The following is a 12,586-nucleotide window of genomic DNA, read 5'->3' as shown; positions in this document are numbered from 1 at the left end:
GTATGTTAGTAAATGGGGTTCTTTTTAAATCTTTTTAAATATTTTAAATTTATTTGGATTTGTCATGATTTGTTGTATTTTGCTGTGAGCCGCCCCGAGTCTGCGGAGAGGGGCGGCATACAAATCTAAATAATAAAATAAATAAATAAATAAAATATTATTATTATCCATGTGTATATAAGTTATTACTTAGGGGTCATATCTTTATCATCCATGTTTCTCTGTTTTATAAAAATGAAGGTAAATTGTGAATTCAAGCCCCAAACCGAGACTTAGTATGGATTAAGCACTACAGGAGAATCCTATATTTAGAGCCAGTGGAGAAAACTAGCAATCAAAGTTGTTTTCTCACTAGAAAGCAACCTTCCTTTTTTCCTCTACAGACCAGAAAACCTTTTATTTTAGCTGAGCCTTCTTCACTGATTTTTCTTTTATTTTTTGTTGTTCCTTTTCAGCCTCAAATGGGTACCACTGTACCTCTCTCACTGAGGCTCATGTCTTGATTCATTTTAAGTCCCTTCACCTTGCACACAGGGCAGTGCTCACAGTCCATTTCAGCAGTTGCTAATTTGGCAATAATGGTAGTCTCCACAATGGCAATTAATGAACAAAGGAAGCTTGCACTTTGTGACCTAGCAACCAGGTCCCCTTTAAACTGGTTTCTCTCATTTTCTCTCTCTTTTTTTTGTGTGTACAAGCCCTCAATGTCCCGGAGGACAGCAGAGTTAAATTGCTTTTGTCAGTGATCTTTACTATGGATGGCAATACTTGCTCTCCGTTTCCTTTCTTTTCCTTCCTCTCTCCTGATTTTATTAATTACTTGAATTAATTTACTCATTATTGCATTGTGCATTTAGTTCCAAACATGCAAATATCACCAGATTTAGTAATATATTTAAATAACTATCATTTTCTCAAGGCTCCAAAATTCTTTATTAAGTAGCAACCAGCATGCTATTTTGACTAAATTTTAATTTTTTTTTAGAGCAGTTGGATTAATCCAAGTATCTTTTTGGACTTTCTCCATCAAAAATCATAACAAACTGTTTACATTTTTTACTTACCATTTATTACTTACTGAGCTCTTTATTTTCTTGTGTTTTCTTGTACTTTTGAAAAGTCTTAATAAATTTCTATTTAGAAACTTCATTATACACCCATTTATTTGAATAAGTTATTTTTCTGGGTTTCCTTGGGTTATGCAGTTCCCGCAGTAAAAGAAAACAGTGGACTGATAAGAGAAAGGTGTGTGCGCGCAGGGGTGTTTTAATGCCTCATGATGCGAATGGAACAATCTGGAACTGAACACTCAAAATTGTAGAAATGGTGGTAGGCTTTAGGAGAAACCTTCCCATTCTACCACCTCTTACAATACTAAAAGATTTTTTTATTTTCTCTCTCCATACACAATACAAAGAAATACCAATACAATCAAATTGCTTTATAATAGGTCACTTTTAAAAATATGGTATTCAAAAAAACCCCAATGCTTCCTCCTTAACTTTTGACATCTGGATAAAAAATAGCTGCCTATTTTCTTGCATTATATAACAATGCTATTAGCTAAACCTCCTTTAAGCTGTTCACATTTTCAATATCTAAAAGATGATTAGGTTATAAAATTTCAAATTTCTCTATATCTTTTCTATGTCAATTTTCATGTAACTTTTTAAAATGATAATCGCCCATTAAGAAACCTCTAAAAAAACACCAGAAAACTTCCAATAACAAACTAAGGGGAGGAAACCAAAAAAGATCAAACAAAAAACATCTCATGGTAACGCCCAATTAGCCGAATTACAGAATTAAAAAAAACTAATTAAAAATTCCTTTTTAAAGGAATTATAAACAAATAAAAAATAGCTACAAAAAGGAAAAAAGGAAAGAAAAAGAAAGAATAAAGGTACAGACCGAAGAGGAAAAAAAAGAAAAGAAAAAGAGAAAGAAATAAAAAGGAAACTTCCTCTTCTTTTTACACTTCGCCTCCTATCTTCCTGTAAATCTAATGAATTTCGTGGAACATCCAACCATAACCCTTATTTAACTTCAACCGTCTTTAAATCTTATATCTTTAAGTAATAAAAAACCAAAATAGAAAATAATATAAAATGGGGAAATAACCCCATGAAAGTAACCAAGAGTAAAAAGTTCCCCTATTGACCCACTGGAATGAAACCACAAATAAAAAGCTTTATACCCAGCTTAATCCTCTTGCTCTAATCTAAGCTTATCACTGCATGCCCAGCGGAATCATCGTGCCCTAACCTAAATTTATTGATTCCGGTAGCCTAAAGGAAAAAATTCCACTTCTTTGAAACTTCTTCAAATAAAAACCTTTCAACCCTTATTAAACCTTTCTATCATTATAATCTATATTTTCTGTATTTTAATAATTTCTATAGTCAATTGTTATTTTTGTAATAATTTCTCTTGCATTATACTTTACGAAAAAGAAAAAATTAACCAGATCAAAGAAAAAGAAGCTTCTCAAAAAACCCACTGGAATCAAGTTATATATCTTTGTGCCCTACTCTAGTATTTGCACTGTGTAGCCAGCAGGATTCTCGTGCCCTACTCTAACAATAATGATCCCAATAAATAAAGAAAAATGCTTCCCCCTCCCAGATCCAAATCAATCTCTACCCCTTCATAAATTAATGCATTTTTCAAAAATTTATAATTAATTTATAATTATCTATATTCTTTAATCTATATGTTTTCAATAATCTATACAATATATCATATAGTTTCCATCTTAAAAGTAAAAAGGAGGAAATTTTTTTCCCCAAATCTAGCCTTCCCTATCTTCTATCTTGATCTTTTTTTTTCTTTTTAGATTGGTAACTTTATATTTGAATCAATGATTTAAATATCTTAATTCTATTTCAAAGTACTTTCCATCAAATAACAATACATTGATTACCCAACAAAATTCATTGTATTTTTTTATTCCATTTCTGTGCTTATAACAAACCAATTCTTCTCTGCTTATAACAAACCAATTCTTCTGTGCTTATAACAAGCCAATTATATCTAGTATTATTTCTATATTGCTTTCTCTTGCATTAAAAGAGAAAAAAGAAAAACAAAAGAAAATTAATGTAATGAAGAAAAGGAGACTTCCCCAAAGACCTACTGAAATTAAGTTATATATATTTATACCCTACTCTAATATTAGTGCTGTATAACCAGTGGAATTCTCATGCCCAATTCTAATAACAATGGTCACAATAGATAAAAAAGAAATCTCCTCCTCTTAGATCCAAATTAATTTATATTTAGTTTTAGCTTAAAAAATATGATCTAAATATTCTAATTATCCCTAGACTATCAATAGACTGTAATCTATATATTGTCAATAATCAATACAATACATTGTATAAATTTCATCTTAAAAAGTGTATCAAACAAGCTGTTCCATATCTTCTGAATTAGCAATTTTTATCTTTTTAAATCAGTAACTTTTATATTTTAATACAGTGTTTTAGATCTCTTAATTCTATTTCAAAATGCTTTACCTCAAATAACAATTCATTAATTATCCATCAAAATTCATTGCATTTCTAATTCCATTTTTATGCTTGTTCCATGTTAATTATATCTGATAAGACACCTACTAATTGTACCCTACATTCTTTAATATTATTTTCTTATTTTCTTGTATTCTTATATTCTCACCCTAGCTCATCTCTGTTTCTATTCCACTTCTCTCCCCCTTGAAATACAGTATATTTATAATAATTATTAATATCAGTCTTCTTCAACACAAAAATACATAGTTAAAAAGATTTTAAAAAAACTTAACCCAACTCTATATTCATTATTTAAATGTTTCCATATTTCCCTAATTCCATGTTTCGAATATTACAATATTTTAAAATTTATTCTTTAAGTTTAAATTTATCAAGAGTTCTTAATAAACCTCTTAGTTACACATCATTTTTATTCAAATCTGTTAATTCCCCTTTTCTTCAACTCATACAAAACCCCAAACCGAAATGCATTCCCCTTAACATTCCATTTTTCTTATAGTCTGAGCTGCACCTAATTCACCTGATCTCCATCTTAATATAATTATAAAATTTTAATTTATTTATTCCATCTTTTCAAAGAACACCTTCCCTTAGTACTATTAGCAATACCAAACGACTTTGATTCTTTCATATTTATTTAAATATGAGTCCATATTTCAAGTCCAGTCCAATCTGATTTAAAATTAATAGTTAGCCAATTTTAATGGAAGTAAAGTCTCTTGCCACGAAGTATTTTTATGTCTCTGCTGATACCCTTCAAATAGTGTTGTTCTCTTTTCCTTTTTCTTTATTAATTTTCAAGTTCCTTTTCCGTCACGCTCCGTGGCCCTCCGTGATACTCTGTAACACTGCATTTTACACCATATCGCTCCTTGACGTTCCATAAAACACCAGCAATTATATCTCCGAAAGAAAAATGCCTTAACTAGGAAAGGAAACATAAACTAAAGACTTATCTTGTTAATGAGTTTTTTGTGGTATAGCTCTGTTGCACTCCTCTCTGCTGTAACGATGTTAGCACCGTACTTTCTTCTTTACCATAGCTCTTCAAATTAAAGATGGCGAGCTTTATTTGAGGCTGACACGTCAATTCTTTCTTTAAATACCCAGGGAAATCACTTTGACGAAAACAAAAATGCTCAAATAAACACCAAGCCAAATCGATCCGGATCCCAGTTCCTTCTTCTTTCCCAGCTATTAAAGCTCTTCCAAGAGAAGAAGAGAACATATTTAGGCTTTACGCTGTGTCATCGCTGTCGCTGTATGCCTTCATCCTTATACAGCCGCTACGACCCCATTTCCGGCTTTTCCAATTCCAGTCGCAGCAAATTCTCAAAAATTCCCTTTTCAAATTGTTTTAGTACTCCCGACTCACCAGCACACTGCTTAAAATTTCTTCATGTAGCCAACGCTTCATATTTGCTCTCTTCCCAGATATTACCGCTCTTCAATCTCCTGCGTTGCGATGATCGTCCATGGCTAATGTTGGCAAGCTGACTTCACACCACCGCTGGCGTGAGACCAAGTTGGTTCGCCTGGCAGGGATTTGCTGACCCCCAACCAGGCCCCCAACAGTGTCCCCTACGTAGCCTCCCCTGCAAGGAGGATCGGGTCCAGTTCAGTTGACGGTGGGGATTCAGGACTACCCTCATGGGAGCAAAGGAGTCCCATGGTGCCATGGCCAATGACCCCGCCCATCCCCCCTCTTACAATACTAGACAACACAGTATCAACAGTAGAGACCTTCAAATTTCTAGGTTCTATCATATCTCAAGACTTAAAATGTTCACGTATCATCAAAAAGTCATCAAAAAGCACCACAAAGCGTTCTTTCTGTGCCAACTCAGAAAGCTCAAACTGCCCAAAGAGCTGCTGATACAGTTCTACAGAGGAATTATTGAGTCTGTCATCCACGCCTCTAAACTGTCTGGTTTGGTTCTGCAACCCAACAAGACTTCAAAGGATAATCAGACTTCAAAGGATAATCAGAACTGCAGAAAAAACAGTTGCTGCCAACCTGCCTTCCGTTGAGGACCTGTATACTGCACGAGTCAAAATAGGGTCATGAAAATATTTACTGATTCCTTGCATCCTGGACATAAATTGTTTCATCTCCTACCCTCAAAACAGCACTATAGAGCACTGCACACCAAGACAACTAGACACAAATGCTTATTTTCTTTTATGTACACTGAGAGCATATGCACCAAAGACGAATTCCTTGTGTGTTCCAATCACACTTGTTCAATAAAGAATTTTATTCTCTCTTATTCTATTGTCAGAATGTTCAGAGTGAACCGTAGTAATCAATAAGATCTGCATTAAAAGCAAAATACTACACTACTCTGGAAAAATATTCAGCATTGGCACCATTCTTTCAATTCATAGCTAATACATATGAAAACAAAACTGAAAACTTTTTCCAGCACATCTTTTATCCCCCTATGCATGCTCATTTTTTTCTTGCACACATTTTTCCCTATATCCCATGATGATCTTTCTCTTAATTTTGCACCACTAAAGTCTTTGAAACGTTGTGTGTGCTAATTATCATTTGCTAGTTCTGCATCCTGCAACTTTGCCTGTTGTGTTGCGTATCTCAAACATTTCAAAATGCTCTAAGTCTCTTTGTACATCATCCTTCCCCTTTTCTTTCTGCATCTTAACATTATTTTTCTGCTTCTGGACTATGATATCTTTCTTTTAGCACATTTATTGGTCCGTTGTTCACTGTACCCATAGGCAATGGTACATGGATGCATGGTTTTAATGATGGGTTTTAGATGTATTTTAAATATTGGATTTGTCACATTGTTATAATTGTTGCGAGCCGCTCCGAGTCTTCAGAGAAGGGCGACATACAAATCTAATAATTTTTTTTAATTTTTTTTTAAAGTAACAGTGATGATGCCATTTGGACAAAAGCTATACAGTGATCCCTCGAGTATCGTGAGGATTACATTACAAGACCCCTCACGATACTCGATTTTTCACGATATAGTGGTGCGGAAGTAAAAACATCATCTGCGCATGCGCGCCCTTTTTCCATGGCCGCGCATGCGCAGATGGTGGAGTTTGCGTGGGCGGCGGGGAAGACCCAGGGAAGGTTTCTTCGGCCGCCCAGCAGCTGATCTGCTCGGCAGCGCGGCAGCAGCGAGGAGCCGAAGATCGGGGTTTCCCCGCAGCCCACGCAAAGGGGAAACCCCGATCTTTGGCTCCTCGCTGCTGCCGCGCTGCCGAGCAGATCAGCTGCTGGGCGGCCGAAGAAACCTTCCCTGGGTCTTCCCCGCCACCCACGCAAAGGGGAAACCCCGATCTTCGGCTCCTCGCTGCTGCCCGCCCGCCGCCCGCCCGCCCGCCGCTCAAGAGCAAGAGGGGGAGAGATAGAGAAAGAGAGAGAAGGAAAGAAAGAGATGAGAGAGGGAGGAAGAGAGTGTGAGAGAGGAAGAAGCAAGATAGAGAAAGAGAGAGAGAAAGAAAGATGAGAAAGGAAGAGAGTGATGTCATCGGGTGGGAAAAACCGCGGTATAGCAAAAAAACCGTGGAGTATTTTTTAATTAATATTTTTTGAAAAATCGCGATATAGCGTTTCGCGAAGATCGAGATCGCGAAAATCGAGGGATCACTGTATTCTTATGTATTTGAACTTTATATTGTAATATTGTGACCCAGGTTTCATCACTTGGCACCTTCCCTCCCTCCAACATCCAACCCATGGACGTTTATGACGACATTCCCCAGTTCAAGTCTTTGCTTCTTTTCTTCCTTTAGTCTCTTTCATGGTGTTGTTTATTAGTTCATTTGTGAGTTGTATTAAAGAAATGAAATAGGCACAGGAAATTATATGGGGAAAAACATAAAATGTAATAATCCATGGTCAAAAGTAAAAAAACAAAACCCAAAATATAGCAATAAATAACTCCCTGCAGCAATAAATCATCATATAATACCACTCATTATTCCTCAATTCATGTCTGGGAAAAATCCTATTTTGACCAATTTCCACACAAACAGGTGACGAATCTGTCTTCCAGAAGGAAGATATTCTTTTTTCCCCTCCTTCCTTCCCTTTTCTGGCATATTGTTCTTCCTAACCATTTTAAACAGGAACTTCAGACATAATGCAGTGCCAGCAGTTTCCACCTTCAGGTCCTTGAAGGGTAAGCAAGTTGTACAGTATGGCTGACTATCAAAAATGGCCTGGGAAAGGCAATGCTGTTGATCTGGGAGAACCAAACTTGATATAGTGACTCTCTCTTCTTACACTTCAGGCAGCTTTTGTTGACCCTAATTATTAGAAAGAATTGGGAAAGATTTGTAAACAATCCAGGTCAATTACCTTCTTCCTCTGCCCATTGACACGATTTATGGAAACACAAGATCTAGTTGTGTTTTTAGCGAATCTTTTGCCCTCCCTCCCCGCCCACCCCGTAGCCACTGCTGTGTAGATCTGCTCTTTAACTTCCCTATGGGCATCTTTTTGTGCAGCAAGCCTTTTAATTCCACAGTCACCAACTGGTGGTCAATCAGAAAAGTTGGGTGGTCCACAGAAAAGTTATTTGTGTTTTTTATATTGCACTAAATCAGGGGTCCTCAAACTATGGCCGCAGGGCTGGCTACATGAATGAATGTTTTGCTGCAGTATTACCCCCTTTGGGGTCTTTTTGTGCGGGTCAGAAGGAGCAGAAATTCCAACTTGGAGTATGCTTTGGCCTCCTTGTGTGGGACTTTGGGCAAAGGCTGGAGGAAAGTACTATTGGTGGCGGAGGGCTTTGTTTCAGTGGGACTTCATCATGGCCTGGAACTGGCTGACCATCTCAGCCTGCTGTACCTCCAAGCACCAATACATGCCCTTGTACTGCCACAGTTCTTCCCTCTGCTTGGAAAGCCTATGCTCATAGTCCTCAGTGAGGTGTTCTGCTGAGCCTCCTTCTCCATGAGATACAATTTGAACTGAGCCAGGTGTTTTGCCAACTTTTTCTTGTGATGGCTGCTTAGCTCCAACAACTGCTTTCTGGGCTGGCAGGCAAAGAGTAGCTGGGAAGGGAGGAGTGAAGAGAGACCATAGAGGTCAATGTGAGTGACATTAAGTTGGCCATGCCCAACCAGTCACATGACCACATAGCCATGCCCACCCAGCCAGTCATTAGGAAGATCATATTAGTGGGTGCTGGGATTTAAAATTATGAATTTAGTGGTCCCTGAGGTTCGATATGTTGGCGACCCCGCTTTAATTCACTTTTCATTTATTATTCAAAAAACCTTATGCTATTTTCCATGTCTTCAAGAGACAGTCACTTTGGTCTTCAAACAAACCAGTGGAGCAGCTTGCCTATGCAGATAACTTGGTTTTCCAAATGCATTCTGTGCCAGAAAATTGAGGGTTAAAATACTTGAAACATTTTCATAAACGTTCCTGGAAATAAATGAATAGTTTTAATCCATTTAAAAGAAAATTCTCACTGAAAAAAAGATATACTGTATTTTTTGCAGTATAAGATGCACCCAAATTTTCAGCCTCTTTTAGGAAGGAAAATAATGCATCTTATACTTCAAATGTAGCTTTTTCGAATCTTTTTCTTCCGAGCCCTAACTAGGTGCTAACAATCTTTCTGGCTTCATATTCCCCCTGAAGAAGTCTTTTTTTCCCCCAGCATTCATTCCTCCTTCTGAAAAAAGCTTTTTCAGCCCTAACCAGAGGATAAAATAATGTACTAAAGCTGAACAGACTAAGGATGCTAGCCAGATTTCCCCCCCTATTTCCCCTATTTTGGTAGGTAGATTTTCCCTTCCTATTTTCCTCCCCCAAAACTAAGATGTGTCTTATACAGTGCTACCTCTACCTAACAACGCCTCTACTTAAGAACTTTTCTAGATAAGTATTCTGGTTTCAGGCTAATTCAGATAATAATTGGAATAAATGATTGCCAGATGCACTGTATTTGTAAAAAAACACAGCAGCTTCTTTATTTTTCCTTCATCTTCTATTAATAAATCTGCTCTGACACAGTGCTACTCCTCCTTGTCTCCACTTTTAGCAGTTAAGCAGATTAGCTCAGTAGTAACATCAATACATTCCACAAGTCATTCTAAAATTTATGGGTTAACTAGTGTTAGCAAGGAGTCATAAAAACAGGTTATAAATCACATGATTCTTTGCTTACTTGCTGGAGCATGGCTGGGACGCATCCATCTTGGTATGACAAGATTGAACGGAATCAGCTTCTTCTTCCGTTCACATCCGGATGTGAGGTAATTAACTATTTCCTCACTCATCCTAAAATCTCCTTCCTGTAACTTGTTCTAATCATTTCTGAGTGCGTCTGAAGTAGGGGTTAACCCATCTCCAATCATTCCCATTTGATTCATCTGAATCCATATGTATGTCAGGACCATCCTTCTCTCCTTCATTAACATCACTCTCTATCTGTAAACCAGGCAAATCTGCCAATTCTAAATCGCTGTCCCCTTCTGAATCAGAGCATTCCCCAGGCTGAAAGGGAGTATACACAACAGTAAGAATCGGGTGTTCAAGATTTTTTTGCCTCATCTTAAGAACCATTTTCTACTTAGGAACACCAGCCTTGGAGAGGGAATAAACCACTTCACTGTGGTGACTCCCTCGTGCTGCCTCCCATACACCTGGTGCGAGGTTGCCTCCTGGAGTGTCTGGGCATCGAAAGGCAAAAGGGGGCGCTTCGTCCCGGCCAGCATTATTTGCTTTTACAGTGACTCCTATGGGAAAAATTGCTTCTACTTACAAACTTTTCTACTTATGAACCTGGTCACGGAACAAATTAAGTTCTTAAGTAGAGGTACCTTTGTACTTCGAAAAATACGGTAGATATATCCCAGTACACTTGGTAGACATATTTAGGATTTATGTAGTTATTGAAGAAGAGTTACTTTCTTTTTGAAACTAGTATTCATTTGTCTTAGCAAAGCCTATGACAGTTATGAAATTAGATTAGGGTCCTGGGAGAATTTTAGATCCTGCTGTTTGGAATCCCTCAAGTTTTACAATAGTACTATTTTTTACTTAAATATGCTCCCAGCTTTGATAGTTTATGTTTTCTGTGCTTATGAGATTAACATCTAATTTACTAGATTTCAAAGTTATGCATAGTTCTGCATAATTATGAACAAGAGGTGACTTCCCAGTTATGTAAGTTCAAGATCTAGTATTATAATATAATGGCGTTGTAATTGCAGTTCTATTTTAAAACTTAGAAAATAAGCAGCTTTGTTGCAGCTTTTTCTATTATTGAATATTTTTCTATTATTCTTTTTCTTTAGAATCTCCTAGTAAGGATATTGGTCCCACCCTAGGATTAAAAAAGTCGAGTTCCCTAGAAAGTCTCCAGACAGCTGTTGCTGAAGTAAAAAAGAATGAGCTTCCATTCTACAGGCCTAGACCTCACATGGTCCGTGGTAGAGGGTGCAATGAGAGTTTCAGAGCTGCCATTGATAAATCCTATGATGGACCTGAAGATGTGGCAGGAGGTAGGTATCACAGAATCTTTCTTTCTTTCTTTTTAATTAAAAAAACATTCTTTTTCAATAAATCTATTTTGTTCTGTGAACATTCATCTATAAAAATCTGATTTCAAAGAAGAGTTGAATCCAATTTTGCATATATCAACCATAGTCTTGTACAGAACCATATATTCTATACTGCCTTAATCTCTGTGAACATGGCTGGAGACCATATATTGATGTGATCAATTAGCAGATATTAGTTTTCCATCTTGATATATATGTACATGCATGTATGTATGTATGTATCTGTGTCCAATTCTTCTCTTAAATTCCAGTATAATGACCAATGACCAGCCTTCTTTCCATGTGGATGCATTATCTAATGCTGTATCTTTTGTGTGTGTGTGTGAACTTACTAGGTACTATATGAATATACATTTCAATAGTGTGTGTATATTTCTGTTTCAATGCAAAGACTTGATAAACTTTGTATCAAGCAGGATATATATGACAATAATACAATAAGTGATGAATAATATAAATAATCATATCCAGTTAGATTTAGCTATACTTACTTTAAAGTCTCTTTAATACAAAGAATTAAATGAACATCCATTATAATGCAACCTTTGTAGTTATAATAGGATCATTGGAAATTTCTTTTATTTGCAATTTATAAAAAGTTGTTTTGATTATACACATTAATCAGCAAATATATACAGGTAATCCTCAACTTACAATGAAAATTGAGCCCAACATTTCTGTTGCTAAATGAGGAAATTGTAAAGTGAATTTTGGCTCATTTTATGACTTTTCCTGTCACAGTTGTTAAGGGAATCACTACAGTTGTTAAGTTAGTAACATGGTTGTTAAGTGAATCTGAGTTTCCCATTGACTTCGCTTGTTAGAAGGTTGCAGAATGTGATGAGTGATGACAAGTCTCCAGGGTAGGACACTGCAACCATCATAAATATGAGTCAGTTGATAAATGCCTGAATTTTGATCACATGACCATAGGGAGGCTGCAATGTGTGAAAAAGCAATCATAAGTCCCTTTTTAAGTGCTGTTGTAATGGTCACTAAGTGAACTGTTATAAGTTGAGGACTTCTATCTAGTTTATAAGATAATTGTCTGAACTCGTTGATTACTTTTCTTCCTCTGCAGATGGTCTGTCAGATAAGAGTTCCCTTTCTGGTCCAGAAGGTCAGAACTTTGCAAAAGCCTTTCACATGAATTCTGAATTAGAAGATATAGAAAGAAAGACAAAAAAACACAAGAAAACCAAAGAAAATTTGAAAACAAAAGAAAAAAATAAAAAGCCTAATCTCAAAAACAAATCAAAAATAAATGAAAAGGACAAAAAAGAGGAGAATGACAATCCTGAAAGAAAAACAAAAAAGAAAAGTTTGGGTGCTATGTTAAGGTAAAAAGCCTTTTTTATATTGCTTCCTGATCTTATATTAATTTGAGCTTGATTTATTTGGCCTGAGGCCCCTCAGTGACGTTGAGTAAAGTCAAGCTCTATATCCATTGAACAACATTTAACTATAAATGAACACTATATATGCTAATT

The 12,586-nt window shown here is 36.3% G+C and overlaps 1 protein-coding gene across 5 annotated transcripts in view; it reads left to right on the top strand.

The window, feature by feature from the left end:
* Positions 1–12,586, top strand: part of PARD3B (par-3 family cell polarity regulator beta) — a 697,616-nt gene that overhangs the window by 403,238 nt on the left and 281,792 nt on the right. For all 5 annotated transcript variants that reach the window (XM_070732030.1, XM_070732029.1, XM_070732032.1 and 2 more), the window contains 2 exons: positions 10,830–11,036; positions 12,178–12,436. In XM_070732030.1, coding sequence (XP_070588131.1) covers positions 10,830–11,036; positions 12,178–12,436 — 466 coding nt within the window. The remainder of the gene's footprint in view (positions 1–10,829; positions 11,037–12,177; positions 12,437–12,586) is intronic.

This window comes from Erythrolamprus reginae, chromosome 1 (genome assembly GCF_031021105.1).
Source record: "Erythrolamprus reginae isolate rEryReg1 chromosome 1, rEryReg1.hap1, whole genome shotgun sequence".
NCBI lineage: Eukaryota > Metazoa > Chordata > Lepidosauria > Squamata > Dipsadidae > Erythrolamprus > Erythrolamprus reginae.
The sequence above is the reverse complement of the archived record's forward strand: the minus strand, read 5'-3'. Positions and strand labels throughout refer to the sequence as shown.